This window comes from Phoca vitulina, unplaced genomic scaffold (assembly GCF_004348235.1).
Source record: "Phoca vitulina isolate PV1807 unplaced genomic scaffold, GSC_HSeal_1.0 scaffold19, whole genome shotgun sequence".
NCBI lineage: Eukaryota > Metazoa > Chordata > Mammalia > Carnivora > Phocidae > Phoca > Phoca vitulina.
The window spans coordinates 28975749-28992545 of record NW_022589722.1 but is presented as its reverse complement, the minus strand read 5'-3'; the positions used below and the strand labels follow the sequence as shown (position 1 = coordinate 28992545).

The 16797-nt window shown below is 58.7% G+C and overlaps 1 protein-coding gene across 2 annotated transcripts in view; it reads left to right on the top strand.

Moving 5' to 3' along the window:
* Window positions 1-16797, top strand: part of SCUBE1 (signal peptide, CUB domain and EGF like domain containing 1) — a 141576-nt gene that overhangs the window by 76007 nt on the left and 48772 nt on the right. The window contains exons 5-7 of one of the 2 annotated variants that reach the window (XM_032416308.1): window positions 1818-1943; window positions 6025-6141; window positions 8769-8858. In XM_032416308.1, coding sequence (XP_032272199.1) covers window positions 1818-1943; window positions 6025-6141; window positions 8769-8858 — 333 coding nt within the window. The remainder of the gene's footprint in view (window positions 1-1817; window positions 1944-6024; window positions 6142-8768; window positions 8859-16797) is intronic. The other variant, XM_032416309.1, reaches the window with a different exon arrangement.

Sequence of the window (16797 nt, the reverse complement as noted above, 5' to 3'; positions counted from 1 at the left end):
GGCTGGCTCCTCTCGGGCCGGACACGGAAGTAAGGTCTCAGGGCGCCGTGTGGGCGGTCAGCAGCTCTTCCTTTCATCTGCCTTTAGCCTCTTGATGGACTTGTGACCTACAACCTCTCACTTGACCCCTGATGACCTCATAAATTCTGGAAACTCCTCACAAATCACCAGGAAGATAAATATCAACTGGGGTCATCTGAAGGGGGTCTGAGCCACTCCAGGCAATCAGGGAGGGAAGATCAAGTCTCTTGGGGTGGGGGGTGGGGTGTCCCAGGAACTAGGAGTGACTGAGGAGAGAGGCACACGGCCCGCCCAGGGGACCCTCATTGTCCCCATCCTGCCAGAGCCCTCAGAGCACATTTCGGTGTAATCCTCAGCGTGCACGGACTGGAGGCCGGGCCTCTGGAGACTCGATGTGCATGGTCCCCAGGGCAGCCCAGCTCTGCATTCCACAAGGCCTCTGCGGCAGGAGCGGGACGGGTTTGTAGTCTGAGGTCCTGGTCCAAGTCCTGGTGGTGCCTCTCAGTGCCCCATGGGCCTTTGGGCAGGTGTCTTAACCCCGGCGTCCCAACCTCTGAAGGGGGTGCTTGCCTTTATAGGGGCGAGGGGCCCAGAACATTGCCGCTGCCTAGCGTTTGGTGCCACAGTAGAGTCTCAGGGAGCCTGGGAGGAGAGGAGACAGGGAACAGCCGGCCTTGTGAGGGACAGGGCTTCTGAACCTGGCCCAAAAAACAAGCTGGAAGGGCCTGCTAAGCAAGGGCAAGATGAGCAGGGCTCCAGATAAAACAGCCCACTGCAGCTAGAGGGTGGGGACACTAGCGGCAGTGGGGCGGCCCAGCCCTGGCATCCTGGGGCAGTCTCCCCTTTCTGAGGCCTCCCAACCAGCAAGGAGAGCTGCTGCTGGCTGCCCTTCTAGATCAGGCTTCACAGAACAAGGTACCAGAGGTTGGCAGACATTTTCCTTTAAAAGGAAACGTGCCAACCAGCAAGAATCCCGAGCTAAGATGTTGGAAATGGGACACGTGTGTTCCTGGACCTGGAACAGTCTGCATGGGGCTCAGGGGTGTGCGGGTGGGGGAGAAGGCCAGCAGCAGGTCGCGCAGGGCTCTGCATTTGGGAGTGAAGATTCCACGGATCCTGGGAGCACTGCAGTGACCAGGGACAGAAAGAGACCCCCTCGGGCTGCCGGGGGATGGGGGGGTGGCGTGTAGTTCAGGGCATGGCTGTGGGGCTGCTGAGGACGAGCCTCTGTGCAGGGACGCAGTGAGAGGTGGCTGTGCGGGAACAGGGCCTCCCAGGAAACAAGTGCAGGCCCGCCAGGGCACGTTTGCTTAGGGCTGCTGCCCACCCGCCCAGCCCCTGACCCGTCAGCGCTCCCCTCTGGGCCCAGCCTGAAACCAAAGTCTCCGCCTGCCTTCGTGGGGCACGGGCCATCCCTGTGCAGCCGGAAAGGTGCCCATGCCGCCCCCACCTGCCCTGGTGAGGAAACGGTCTAAGGCCCTGAGCTGTACTGGGTTCTGTGAGCTGACCGAGGGCAGGGACGCTTCTTCCGTGGGTCCCCTGGAGTCCTTCACAGTGCTCTTCTCAGAGCGAGGCCTGGTTCTAGACCTGCGCACGGCGTCCTTGGTTTCTCCCCGAGAGCTCCCCCCGCGGACGGCTAGGTGTGCACCCCGGCGTGGGGGGTGGTGTGCATGCTAACAGCAGCCCAAGAACAGTGCGTTTGACGGTGACATTTTATGGGCCGCCTCTCTTTGGCCTGAAATCTCTCTCTTCCCTCCCCCCGGTCCCCTACCCCTCTCTCGTCTGTCTCTTCCCAGAGGGTATGAACTGCATGAACAAAGACCACGGCTGTGCCCACATCTGCCGGGAGACGCCCAAAGGTGGGGTGGCCTGTGACTGCAGGCCCGGCTTTGACCTTGCCCAAAACCAGAAGGACTGCACACGTAGGTAGATGGAGGCTAATGGGTCAGACATCCCCACGCGTCTCCTGCCATTGCTTTATGGGGGGCGGGGGAGGGGGTCTGTCCAGTCTGCTGGACGTTGCCCAGGGAGGTCTCTCAGCCCCTGGGGCTGGAGAGAAAGGGCAAGGTCCCCGAAGAAGCCTGGGGAGGCATGAGGGACGGGGGCCGTGAACTCCAGACATGGCGTTAGCCCAACCCGGCATTCCAGTACCCACAGCCCCAGAGCAGGACCGTGCCTAGCAGCCCTGCGGTGCTTACCTTAACCCCGACCCCAGAGCCCCACAGGCCGAGCCTGGACTCTCCAGCGGGTATGCAGGGCTGTGGCACAGAGGCCTACAAGCTCGGGCTTCTTGGTGGAGCAGGGCAGCCCTTGGTAAAACAGGGTGGTAGAAAAAAGGAAAGGAGCTGGGTTGGGGCGGGGACGGGGAGCCCCAGCCCAGCCTGTGCTGACCTTATTTCCAGGATCAAAGATCAGAACTTTACAGTCCGCCCCTGCAGGGCCCACCGTAAATGGTGATGCCCCGTGAGATCTGGGTTGAATGAGGCCTCTGGCCAAAGGTACCATCCAGGACCAGCCTGGAGGTCAGCCTGCAGGGCTCGGGTGTTAGGCAACCTCTTAATGTGGTCATCCAGCTCCCCAGGAGTGGGAGCCAGCAAACGAAGTAGGACCAGGGCTGAACACACTCACAGTCCTTAAGAGCTTCAGACCCAGCTCCCAGCAGCTGCGTGGGGAGGGGTGGGGGCGGCCCCGGCTCACTGGGCGGCTGGGCTACCTGTAGTGGCGCCCGGTTGGCTTATGCGAATAAAGAGCTGAGGGAGACGGGTGTGAGCCCTGCCCACGTCTGGCCAGAGACAAGGACTTCATTCCAGGCCGCTTTCTGATGCAGAGAAATGGTGTGGAGGAGTCCGAATCCAACTTCCAGTAGAGAAAGCAGCCCCGACCTCGCCCCTGAAATGAGAGACTGGGCTGCCCAGCTCTCACGAAGAAAAGGGCCTTGCTTTCCATCCTTCATTCTGTGGAGAAGAAACAGCTGGGCGTCACCGGCTCATCCTTGGTCTTTGATTGTCTCGGTTGTCATCAGCTTCCTCTGGGCTCCTGCCACACCTTCCCCAATCCATGCTCTCCTCAGTCACCAAGATCTTGGGGACCCACATGCACTAGACACAGCCCGTCTCCACGGAGCTCATGCTCCAGCCCCCACACTCATGATCCGTCCACTCCCCAAAGTGAAGATGCTTCCTTCTGGCCAGGTATGTTCTGAGATGTAGGCAGCCTTCCTCTTTGTTCCTGGGCTTTCCCGTGGGATCACACAGATAAACGTGTATGCGGTCTCCACGGGCAAGTGCCCAGCTCCAGCCCCAGGACTCCAGCCAGGCCCTCTGGTCCTCTACATCAGACGATTCCTGTTGCTACGGAGAAACCTGCTGCCACCTGGCGCCCTTCAGAACAGAAAATGAAGAACTCCAGCTTTCCCAGTCCTCCGGACAACGGCCAAGGACAAGCATGCGTGGGGTGGGCAGGCTTGTTGTCAGGCTCAGCCACAAGTGAAGAGTGTTCCTTCACTCAGCAAGACTGGCCAAGCCCTGAGCGGGGTGTAGGCAGTGGCTGGGACTGACCGGCCCATCTGGGATGAGTGCTGCAAGGGGGCAGTTTGCTCAGAGAACATCTCCCGAGGCGCCAACCTGATCTGAGAGGTCAGGGACAAGGCAGGGCTCTCTGTGAGCAGCGAAGCCCCCCTACCGCCCCCGACAGAGAATAACTAAGCCCTTGCCCCGAATGTTTGCTGGTGAAAGAAACGGCAGCCCCACCCCCTCGGCTCGGCAGCTGGGTATCGCCGAGCTGTGTGGAGAATCAGATACCAACCCCGGGGCCAAGGAGCGGGTGAGCACACTGCAGCCCTCCTGCGAAGGGACTGCACAGGTAGCTGTCCCTCCCGTCAGCTTTGGTTCCAGCCGTGCGGTCAACATGGAGTTCGTGTGACATTGGCTCTGCGGCTCTCCGTCTAGCCCTGGAGGCCAGTTGAGGTTTAGGAAATTCTAGATCTGGATTTCGGGTGGGGGCTGAGGCCTGGCCTAGCCAGCCTCTGTGGATCGGCAGGACCACAGGGCCTCTGCACCAAACTCTTTCAACTCTCCAGAGTCCAGGACCCACTCCAGGGCCAGAGGTTTTCTCCATCCTTTCTTGGTCATCCCAGAGCTCAGCAGCAGTACTATTATCATGCATAAGCCGGAGGCTCTCTAGGTGCTCATGAGCTCGGCCCTTGGGGTCCATGAGATGTGCAAACCCCCGTGTGGGGGGTGTGGGACCCTAAGCATGGCCCTCCCTCAGGTTGCCTCAGACAGCCCTGCATCCTCCTTAGAGTCACTTGTAGGACACGGCCCATTGCCAGGAGCCCAGAGCTTGGAAAGAACTATCTGCAGTGTTCTCACGGCCTCCTCACCACTCCACCTCTGCCCAGTCTGAAGTGGGGCTTTTCTCGGTCTGGAAAGGCACATGATGTCCAGGCCAAGGCAGGGCTATGCCTGGGCTCTGCCCTCTCCTGAGATCCATGGCAGTCTTTACCCTTGGCTTCCCTAGGGCTCTTCCTAGGCAGAGAGAGAAGCTGTTGTGACTGCAGGCCACCAGGCTCCCCGGGAAAACTGAGAGAAGAGATGCTCCTCTGGAGAAAGGGCCAGAGGGAGCTATGCATCCTGAAGCAGTTCTGCAGGTCCTTGAAAGGTCGTCCCGGAAGCCAGGCCCCTCCTGCGGATGGGATATTAGCTCCCTGTGGAAGAGGCAGCCCAGTAGAGCCTCTCTCTGGTTGCGAGGACAGCGTCGGGGACACTGAGCAGGACCACTCTCTTCATGTCCTCCTCAGCTGGCATGTGTCCAGGCTGACAGGGCCACCACCATCACTCGGGACGGACGCCCCGGAGGCCGTGTGCTGTGCCCCTGGGGAGAGTACTACCTGGGAGAGGCAGCTGCGGGACTCAGTTCCGGAATGCTTGGGATCCATCTCCAGGAGCTGCCACCCGGTCTCTTCCCTCTGGAACCAGCCCTACTCATGGGTCAACCTGATAGAACATCATTAATCCCAACTGCCAATTCGGAATTTTCGACTGGGTTGGTCTGAGATTTATTTTTGCATCTTTGAGCAACTTTAGGGTCGTCTTGCAAGCTGAGTAAAGCAGGGGCTGCAAGAACCCCTCCCATAGAGATCTGGGAACTCCTTTAGCAATACCTCTCACCCTAAAATGTGGTAACGAGTAGTTTCCTTTTAAATAAACTTGAATTTATCATTTTTCCTTCTTCAGACTGTCTCCTTTTTGTTTAGCCCCCTTTCAGCCAACCCAGGTTGCTGATGCTGTAAAACATTTTAAGATTCTGGGCTGCAGGGCGCCGGCTCCTCCAGGCCATAGACACTGTAAACTATGCAACATCTTTAAATAAAAGGTCATTTTCCAAAGTGCACGTGAGCTAGCATTAATTTGCACAGGTTCCGTCTGTTTGGACGTTGCCTTGGGAGGATCCAGGCTCTGAGGGGATAGAGGTTGAGATGGCTGCTGGGACTAGGACAGACTAGATTTCTGCGGGGATACCCTTCCACGTGCCCAAGACCCAGGCAGAAAAGAGCAAGTGATGCAAGAACTGAATGAGTGTCCCCCTCAGCACGGGCCCACTGCCACCCTCCCCCACCTTGTAGAGGACGCCTGCCATTAACAGACATTTGTCCCATTAAGACAGTTTCTAAGTGTCGCTGGGACGGAGGAGGGAGAAAATGATCTATCCTATCCCTTTCTTCACCTGACACCATCTGAGTCTGTCAGCTGGTGCCAGCCCTTTTTGAAGCCCACATGACCCAGGTCCATTCTCCTCTCATCCCAATTCCCACCTAGAGAGCGAGCCATTCCATCCGAGACCTTGGAGGGGCTGAAGTCCAGGGAAATGTGCACCTATTCACTGATTATCTTATGCCGTCACTTTGCTCCCTGTCCCTTAAGAGAAACCACCAACACCGATAAACTAATCATCTTTGTTGTCATTCCTTTTATACACACGTATGTACACTTTGGGCCTAACTAGTAACCTGTAACTATGGAAACGGAGGCTGCCAGCACACCTGTGAGGACACGGACACGGGACCCATGTGTGGCTGCCACCAGAAGTACGCCCTCCACTCAGACGGTCGGACGTGCATCGGTAAGTACGCAGCTCTGCCACGCGCTGGCACCCTGCGCCACCCCCCCCCAGGGCCCCCCCCGCGGCCCTGAGCTTGTCCAGCACCCCAGCACCACCCCACCATGTCCCAGTTTCCAAGAAGGAAGTTAAGGGAACAAGAAAAGGAGGGCCCCACGGTACTAATGGGGCTGGCAGACATCCCCAGGGGAAGCCTTCTGTAGAGACTCATCCAGGGCCATCCAGCCACCCCGGACCAAGCATCTCTGCTTCCTGTCACTGTGGGTTTTCTGCGGGTCCTCATCCTCAACATGGGGGGTGGTCTGTGGGGGAGGAGGAGGGGGTGTGTGCCTAAGGAGGGCAGCTTCTGTTTTTAAAGCATAGGGGTTTCTTCCCGATTTGGGGACACATGGCACATCCATTTAACCTGCACATCAGCCCCATTAGCAACATGAGCTGACCGCCAGTCTGGAAAACCAAGAGGTTTTCTCAGAAAGCGGCTTTAAGTCTTCATAGTCTACACCAGGGGAGACTGGATGGAAGAATCCCAAGGGGCTCTGGGTGTTCTTAACTGCTTTCCACTCCTGAGCTAATGGGGTTCTCACCAGACTTCTTCTTCCAGCTAGAGTCCCTTCTCAGCGATGCCCCTTCTGTCATCTCACCTGTCCCATGGAGTCTCAATTTGAGTTTTGGTCACCTCCTTCCTCCTGGTCCTTATTTGCAGGAGGAAGCTAGAATATCTGTGGTTACCTCATACCATAATCAGTAGTAGCTTCTTTACCCACTCAAAATAACAGATCTTTCAACTGAGAAAAAGAAGAATTTCAAAGTTGGTACCCATCCAACTTTGTTCATCCTCTGCTCTCTTTCTTTTCCATGTCGGCCAACTTCAGAAGCCCACAGTCAGTGACCATATTTATTCTTTTTAATGGGGGGCCCCATCTCTTATTACCGACTCTGAAGATATTTCTGGAGGGACTTTCAAGTGACAAAAAAGGGGTGGCAAGCAAGCAAAGCTGTGAAACCAGAGTTTGCTGTCGCATTCTGTCCCTGTGACTGCTCCCTGGTACTTCAGGGAGCAGGGCGGGGGTGCCAGGGCCCAGGCAGGCCACCAGCGTCTCAGCCTAGTCCCGGCTGTCGTCCCGGGAGCTGCTGCCCGCGTGGTTCTCCCCTTCCTCTGTGTGGTCTCCTCTCAGACGGCCGTTTTGGTTTCATTTTATCTCATTCCTCCTGCTTTTCTGGTGATGGTCCCTGATTGCCTGTCTTGTCTGATAACTGACGTTCATTAATTATTTTCAGAGCCAAAAGCCAAACCAAACCAAACAACCAAAAAAAAAAAATTTTTTTTTTTTTTCCAAAGCAAAACCTGGTCTCAGACCAGTGTCTCTATTGCAGCCTGATCCCATCTAGAACCTCCTCTCCCACCTCTCTCCCTGTCTCCACTGTCCTGCCGGGGGCCTCCCAGGCCCACCGGCCCCTTCCTGTCTCGTCTGCTGGGTCTCCCTCGCTGTTTGTGTCTGCAGTGCAGCCGCCCCTGCCGGCCACGGGACCGGTGCAGACAGCTGCCGGCCAGACACACACCCAGCCTCGTCTAACACATCTTGTCTTTGTCCACCTGACTCGTCCCTTCTCATTTTTTTTATCTTTTAGTGTCTGCTGCATGTGAAGGTCCCTGCTTGGATCTACTTTCTAACCTAACCTCCCTCACCCCCTCCTCCCCTCCCCTCCCCTTAGAAACCCTCTTCCAGACCCAGCTCCTGGGCCATTGCCCTCTGCTGGCCAGGAGAACCTTCCTTCTGCCTCTGCTTACTGCTGCTCAGGTTCCCCCCTCGGGAGCGCACGTCTCCACTGAGCAGAGGGCCGCCAAACAGCTAACCTCACCTGCTCCTCCACGGACAGCATCTTGGCCAAACGTCTTGCCCAGCGGCCAGAATGCTCCCCGGCCGCCCGCCCGCCTCTCCGCACGCTCCTAAAATGACTGACCCATCTGTGCAGCCCCTTGTCAAGCACTTGAATGTCTCGCTCTAGTCCTCTATAGACAAGCAGGCAACCAGCGCTGCCCAACTCGAGCCCCCGTTTTTTCTGTCTGTTCGACTGGATCCATTGTTGTGTGTGTTTGTTCTCTGTTGTTTTGTTCTTAACTTTGCATGAGTGTTTGACACACTTTCCTGCCCTTGACACAGGGCGTCTGCTGTCCAGGCACAGCCATCACCGGACCTTGTGGCCCTGTCCCTTTGTCCTGTGCCTTGTCCTGTGCCTGCCTCCCCAGCCTGAGCGGGGGGCGTCTGCAGTCACTGATGCCTCCCTGCGCGCTGAGGTGGTGTGTGTGCTTCTGTGCCCCACGCCCCAGCCCGCAGCTGGGTCTGTCCACTCTGACCTCAGCCGCCACCTCTCTGTTCGCAGCTGGGCCCTGGGTCCCACCTGTGCCCTTGTGTGGTCGTCCCCCGCTCTGCACCCCCCACCCCTGCTGCCTCCCGCCCCGAACACGCCACCTTGGAGGCTCCCGGGATTCGCCCCTCGGCGCAGACGCCCGGCCCGGCATGCTGTGTTGGCTGTGTGCGCGCCACGCCGAGAGGCTGACTGTCTTGGGCCGCGGGAAGTGGGCTGTCATTAACCACCGGCTCCGTGTTTGTCCCTTACTTGTGTTTTAGAGAAGGATGAGGCTGCAATTGAGCGCTCTCAGTTCAATGCCACGTCAGTAGCTGATGTGGACAAGCGGGTGAAACGGCGGCTCCTCATGGGTAACACTTTTCTTCCACTTCCTTTGTTGTGCTCGCGCCTTTGTCCGCGTGTGTGCGCATGCGCGTGCTGCTGTGTCGGGCTGTGCGTGCGCGCGTGCGTGTCGGCGCGCGGCTGTACGTGTGTGCGTGCGAGCGTGGTGGCGCGCGGGTGTGCGTGCGTGCGTGCGTGCCGGCACGTGGGGTGTGCGTGGGGGGGCTGTCTGTGCGGTGTGCCCGCGTGCGTGGTCACCCGTGCCGCGTGTGAGTGGGGGGGGCGGGCTCCGCTCCAGGTGGGAACTTTTTCCCTGTTACAGTTTATACCCTTCATCAAACACGTGTCTGTGTGTGTGTGTGTGTGTGTGTGTGTGTGTGTGTGTGTGTGTGTGTGGCGAAGGCCCCAGAGCCAATGGCTAGCGGCCTCTGCGGGCGAGACGTTTGCGCTGAACCCCTCTGCTTGCAGTACCTGCGCGGGACCAGCGAGGCAACACGGAGGCCCGGAAGCGAAGGGGGTGGGGGCGTTAGCGTAGAGCAGGGATTCAGGCAGCACGGCCCCTCTCCGGCTCCTTGCGAAGGAGGGAAGCCACATCCAGGTTCAGGACTCGCTTTATAGTTGGGAAGTCTACCCAGAGACGAGAGGACTGTTAAGGCCATCCGGCAGGCCCCGGGGAAAACAAGCTTCATTCCTCCCCTTCTGGTCCCAAGGCTCCTGACTCGGTGAATGACCCAGCCTGAGGTGGGCGTCAGTGGGCAACCTTGGCCCACTTTTCCCTGGTCCCACTTCAGGCACCCGCTTGCCTCCGAGGGGGGGAGCAGGGCAGGTGTGATGTGGGCTCCACTCCAGACGCTGGCCCTGGGCTGGGTCCAGGTTCTAGGGAGGCTTGCCCAGAAACCCCTGGTGCTGCTCGGGGTGGCTTGGGAGGCCTGCGGGTGTGGCTGACCCTGGGCAGGGTGAGGAAAGAGAAGGAGGGGGAGATGGCTGCTCTCAGTCTGTAGAAACACAGAGCAAGTCTGCCCTAGTTCTTCGGTTCTGCGCTTGCTGGCCCCTCGGAGGTGCCAGCTGCCCAGGCCTCCGGAGCACAGCTGTAGGGAGGTTTGGGATTTTCACAACCTTCTTTGTGGCAGTCTGGTGGATTATACCAGCCTTGGGAGCTGTGGGGCCAGGTGGTACATTTCCCATGTCCTGGAGGAGGAAACAGGCTCATCGGGGTGCCCTGGCTTGTCCACGGTCACATACTACCCTGCACAGCTGAGCTTAGCCCTAAGGTCATGGCTGTGTTAGGGTCACAGGACCATGGAGGTCAGAACCACAGGGTCCCGGAGAGGTCGCCTACTTTTGTGGTCCTCAAATGGACCTCAGAGGAGTCCAGGCACCTAGATAAAAGGGAGATGTAAGTGGGGCCACGGGAGGGATATGGCCTTTCATGCTGGGGAATAGGCTTGAAGCCCATCCTCCCCGGTGGGGCTTTGAGGAGCAAAGGAGATCGGGGCTGGCTGATGGTGCTCTGTGCAGCGTGAAGTCCATGCTGGGCAGGACAGGCATAGCCCCGTTTCTCAAACGAGAACACTGAGGTCCAGAGAGTCTGGAAGATTCACCTCTGGTCACACAGGCAGATGGGACAAGGTTTGTCTGGAAGCCCCCTCTCCACAAGTTCTCAGGACAGGGCTGTCATGTTGACTTGGGCTGTCTGGGTTGGCCTGGGAAGGACTGGAAATGGCCAAGGAGCAGGCTTGAAGGCTTCAGTAGGCAGGCGTGCCCGCCACCATCCTGGAAGGTGTGAGTCAGGTGGCTGGAGGTGGGTGGTGGGAGCCTAAGAGCTGCTTGCTGGTGCTCTGAGGCCACGCTGAGGCCCCTCAGCCTCACTTACTGGGAGAGGTGGGTACTGCTGCCCAAGAGCAGAGTTCCAGAGCAGGGCAGGAGCAGGAACTGGGCCCCCCGAGGCCCTGTACCCCTCTCAGCAGGAGGGTGATGGCAGAAGCGGCTGAGCTGAACCGGCGTCAAGCGGGTGGGTGGTGAGGTGGAGAAAGAGCTGTGGACTTGTTTTTTCTAATTAGAGTCAATGGGTAATAGCCTGGAGCGGGGTCAGGGAGGTGAGAAGAGATGAACTGAGAATACAGGTACCTTCACCCCAGGTTTGGCAGGCAGAGTTGGGGGAGCAGATTGGGGGGCTTGGAAGGGGCCAAGGAAAAGGATGATGGTTGGCCTGCCCTGAATTCCCACTTCTCTGATTATAGAAATCCCCTCAAGCATCCCTTTAGAGCCTATCCTGCCCCACAGGCAGAAAAAAACCTGTCCCTCCTCTGGTCTCTCTACAACACTCATAGCACGGACAAGGCCCCACGCCCGGAGCTAAGCAACCATCCTCAGAGGCTTCCATGAAAGGCACCACCCACAGCACTGGTGAACCCCTCCCTCAACAGCTCATAATTCTTAGCACCTGTCTCCTCTGAGAGCAGCCCATGTGGTACAGACTTGGGATCCGATTGGACTTCAGGCTCTAACTAGTAGCCTTTGGTGAGGATGGCTGCTCCCAGGCTATATTAATAGAGGCAAGGTATGGAGAATGAGAGAGGTGACCATCCCCGTTGTGCCCTGTGCTGGTCAGAGCACAACTGGGGCATCGCATTCGGAGCCCAGCCCTGCATGGAGAGAGTCACCTAGACGGTGTGGGGAACCAGAGTTGGGTCAGCATCGGTGGCCTGTGGGAGGGGGCACAGGCAGTTGATCTCAGTGGATCCTGTGGCTGGTGGGCCACATGAGCCCTCTTTTAGGTCCTTGGAGGGGATGGGGTAGGACTGGCAGAGGGGGAAGGACCTGGTTCTGGGGCCCAGGAGAGAAGCAGATGAGGAAGGCAAGACCCTGAGGAGTTTGACGGCAAGGTCAGACCCTGGGCTGGCCAGCTCCAGAGTCTGTGCCCCCTCGACTGCTGCACTGGCCAGCTCCTCATCAGAGGGCAGAGACAAGTGACGAGTGAGGGAGGGCGGGGCTCGAATGCCCTGGAACAGTCTACTATGAGCAGTGCCCGTGGAAGTCACGGTACAGGGTTCCGCCAGAGCCAGGGCATGTGTGCTGCAGTCACCCGGTGGCTGAGATGTCCTGGCAGGTGTCTTCTATCCCTGAGATGCCGGTTATCTCCTGTGCCAATAGGGCTTGTTTTTAGGGTGGGTAGGATGAGACCGAGTGAGCGCAGGGTGGCGCTTGCTGCCCCAAGAGGCCCCATGAGCTCACGCCATCCTCGTCATTCTCCATCGTGACCACATCAGCGACAGACTGGTCCTGCAGGCCCAGGGTGACACCCCCTGTTCCATGTCACAGAGAGGGTGGGGGCCTGTAGCAGAGCAGCTGGGGGCCATTCAGGGCTAAGTGGCCCTGCCCCAGCCTTGGGGTCTCAGCTGCACCCAGCCATTGCCATTTATAATTACCCCCAGTCACTGAACACAGGCTAAGAACAGGGGCAGTTCCGTTTTCTTTAAAGAGACTCAAACTATGTAACAGATCTTCGATTTATGTTAAAATCAGTTAAAATATTTGGATTTGAGGGTTGGAGTGATAAATTTCAAGTATCTGGCTGACTTGTGCAAAACCCCTGAGTACCCAGCTAAGTTTACCACGGGCCCCTGGGACCCCACTCCTAGCAAGACTGACGAGACGTTGTGGGTCGTTCTTGTCAACCCAAGTGTTCAGTCAGTCCCTTTCCCACAGTGTGCGTGGGATGGATGCTGTGTTAGCTTCCTCTTGCTGCTAACAGGGTACCACAATCTTAGTGCCTTACAACAGCAGGAATGCACCATCTTCTGGCAGGTCAGAAGTTGGACTTGGGACTCACTGGGCTAAAATCAAGGTGTGAGCAAGGACTGCATTTTTTCTGGAAGCTCTAGAAGCTTCTAGAACCACCCATATTCCTTGGTTTGGGGCCTCTTCCTGTCTTCAAAGCCAGCAGCATTGTATCTCTCTGACCCTGCTTCCATCAGGCTCTCTTTCTCTGACCTCCCTCCTCCACTTTTAAGGACTCTTATGACCACATTGGGCCCACCCAGATGATCCAGGACAAGCACCCATCTCAAGGGTCTTAATTTAATCACATCTGTTGAGTCCCTTTTGTCACATAGCGTCATGGGGCACTAAGACAAGGACATTTTAGGGGGCTGTTAGTCTCTCGACCCTCAAGCTTGGTCTGGAAGGAACCTCCCAGGCTGGCTGCTGTGAGCTCCAGAGGCAGAGCCCACGTCCTCCCTCTTCACTGGCTTGTTCCGGTCCACGCATCTCCAGGCACAGGTGGGGGCTGGCAGTGTGGGATGCGCTGGTCCTCACCTCCGCAGGCCCCCCCAGAGTGGGTGCCCACCACTTCCTCAGGCAGCCTCAGTGCACATCTGCCCGCTGTCTCTGGAGGACTCTTCCTCCTCACAGTGGTCTGCACCAGGGTCTGGGGTCTGTGGACTCCCAAGCCCAGGGCCCTAAGTCAGGAGCCGAGTAGCTTGAGGTGCATCAGCCCTCCTGGCTGGAATCTGTCCTCACAGCCTGCCCACTTAGGGGCCCCCCTGAGCCCAGGGGAGCCAGGTGCTCCAGGTCCGGTGAGTACAGCAATCATTAGCCTAGAACCCCAGCTTCTCTGGGCCTTGCTCTGTCCCAGCCTTCACTCACCTCCCAGCCACCCTGAGGGTTAGCACTAAAGCAATTCCCATTTTACAGATGAGGACACAGAGGCCCAAAAAGGTACTAGGAACTCCCCCCTGCATTCCCACAGCTGACACCTGCCCATCTCCCGACACCTCTCCACCTGTGAGCCAGGCTTCCCTTCCTGAGTCAGCATGATCCCATAACACTCTCACCTAGCGGGGCTCCCAGGGGGTGGTGTGAAACTGTGGAGGGGCCCGGCAGACAGGGGAGCCGCTGAGAAAGTTCCAGGAAGGGGGCCGAGGGGCTGGAGACCTGGAAGGCCGGGGAGGACCAGGGAAAGCAGAGCAGTTGTGGTCGTGGCGACATTTGGGGGTTGCAGACTGAGCCCCGTGCTTTCCCCAGCCCCATTTAACCATACAACCCCCTGAGAGGTCTGGCTCATGTCCACACACTCACACTCCTTCTCTCTGGCTCCCCGCTCCTCTGTTTCCCCAGGGGCTGCCCACCTGCCACCTCTTCTCTACAGCCACCATCTCCAGGGTCCCTGGGCCTCTCCTGATTTCCCCAACCTCCCAGGCCACCCCCCCCCCACCAGCCCTGGTTCCAGACCCATGCATCAGTCACCTCCTGAAATCCCCCTCCTAGAAGTCCCGCACGTGCAGCTTCCCATCCGGGCCATGCCCACTATTCACCAGGTGCCATCTGACACACTTCTACCTGGCAAAGGCTCATCCACACCTAACTAGCCTCTCCTTGCCACCCCTATCCCCGCTTCTTGCCCCTCCTCCACCAGCACCTTCTTTTGTCCCAAGCCTGGGACTCCCCTACTTGGGGCAGAGGCCAAGTCTGTGCCAGCTCTGATGGCCCCCGGGGGCACAGCACAGGGCCTGGCCCAGAGCAGGAGCACGGGGAAGGCTGGTTGGCACAGAGCGTGAACAAAGGCTTCCTGGAGGACGTGCCTGGGGTAGAGTGGGGCCTCGCTGCTCGCCGTTCCCACAGGCAGGTGTCCAGCTGGGAGAGAAAGGGGGCAGACCCAGATCCAGAACCCTGGGCAAGCCTGGCAGTGGGGAGGGGCTCCGGCAGATCTGAGACAAGGGAGGTGATGAGACAGGGCAGTTTCCCAGGCCAGGTGCTCAGCAGGAGGCCGGCCAGAGGGAAGGGCTGGGCAGACCTTGCGCCAAGCTCCAGGCACTGGGCTCTCATGCAGGAAGAACCAGGGTAGTCAGACTTCACCCCTGTCCATGAACTGGTACCAGATGTGCCTGGCCTGTAGTCAGCCGGGACCCCAGCTGGGGTCCTGAGCTCCTGCCCTCGGTTTAGCCCCACACACACACAACACACACTCACCCCACATATGCCCTAAGGCCTGGTGGAAGGAGGTGGGTCACGGTGACTTGGGTAAGTAGTTGAGTGGGAGAGTGTAGGGTGGAGGCAGGGTGCTAGGCAGGGCTTGTCAGACAAGAGGGGGCAGGGCATTCATTGACTGGCCCAGATGAGAACTTCAGCTTAGCGGGGCATGCTTAGCGGGGCATGACTCACCCCCAGCCTCCCAGGGAGTCTGGGCAGAACTGGGGTTCCTGGTGCCAAGGGCCAAGCCTGGCTGGAGGGAGCAGTCCTGCCCCTGCCCTGAAGAGGCCCCGAGCACTCCCCCATTAGCCCCTTGGCTTCCTTTGGAGCCTGGGGCCTTACAGCTTTCCCCTCTCTCTGGGCCCCAGATGAAATTTGAATCTGCTTCTAGCCAGTCTGTATGCTCATCTCATGAAGTATAAAAACCAGGCGAGGTGTCCCCTCGGGGGGCACAGCTAACACAAGGCATACTTCCAAACACCACTTTCTCAGCCCCCAGAATGAGGGCAGGGGGACAGGTGCGGGTGATGTGTGTCCTCCCCCTGCACACAGGGCAGTGCAGGCAAGCACTCCCCCAGGCCCCGCAGATGGGGAGGGGGGGCCCTGCTGCTGTCTGAGTGGTGGGCTCAGGGAGAACCGAGCAAGAAATGTGGGCTCAGGCCCAGTTGGGTTTCAGAACTTGCAGCAGACGGGGGGTTTGGGGGCGCGGCTGCCAGTAGAGAACCCTAAGGCGTGAAGCCGGTGCGTGCTCAGGCAGCCGGAGGCAGAGGCGGGGAGCGCAGACGTGTTACAGAGAGCGCGATGTGGTCAGACGGGCAGCTGGGGTGACCCCTGAGGACTGACGGACAGAGTGCCATCCTCATCGCCTGGCAGAGGTGGCCCAGCTCGGGGAGGTGAGGCGTTAGCCAGGGTCACGGGGCTCTTCAGAGGCGGGTGTTCGTGGCTTCCCTGGGGGAGGCCGTGCTTGGACCAGTGAACTGGGCATGGGAACACCTGGCCTGCCCTGCTGCTCCCTCCCCCCGGATGGCCTTGGTAAGTCCCTTCCCCTGTCAGGACTTAAAGAAAGGCAACTCGTGTTTCTCCAGCCTCTGGGGCTGTGACAAGGGTCGGCTGGGACAGTGGTCCTTGGGCAAGTGCTTCCTCAGTCAGAGTGGCCTATAGAAGCATCATGGGCGGTTCTCAGTTGTTGGCCCAGCTCCCAGGCTTTGTGCGAAACGCCTCCTGGTTTGTGGCAGGGCACTCTCTGCAAGCCTCCCTGTGACTTAGTCCTGGAGCCTGCTCTCCCACACAGCCCCTGCCCTACACCGCCGCAGAAGCTTCCTACCAACACAGCCTATCTGAGGGGAGCCCCTCAGGTAGGAGGTGGCCCCCCCCCCAGCTGCTCATGCCACCCCGTCTCACTGGCAGCTGGGCACACTTGACCCCCACATGCTCCTTCCAGGCCTCAACACCCTGACCCCAGCCCCCTCCCTGTCCTGCCTTCACCCTTCCCTAGGTTTTTTGGCCCCTCAGGATTTGGTCCAGATGGGTCCCAAAGCCCTTCGGGATGTGACCCCAATGCCCCTTGCCCCCTAATGGCCCACTTCCTGATGTGTTTACTGGTTGACGTGGCTCCTTGCCCTGACACACTCAGGAGGGTCCTGGAGCTTAAACTCCAAACCACAGATGGAAGGCACCCCAGAGCCCGGGGCATCTTTATTTTACCAATGGGATCTTTTGTTCATCTGCACTCTTCAGAGGAGCCCCCGTGTGCAGAAACAGCGAAAGTGACCAAGAGCCCCAGTCAGCCGCCCACGGCTCCCCTCCCGTCCCAGGCACCTGGGCAGGCGATGGTCCAGCCTTCCTTGCTGCCTGCTCCGTCCGCTCCTCAGGCCCACCGTTGCCTCCAGGGTGGCTGGGTGGCTCGGAGCAAGGGAGGGCCCAGTGCTGGCTGCAGACCGGGTGTCGGCTGACTCTTGACCGAGGAGTAGCCAGAGGTCAGGGCTTCCTGCAGCGAGA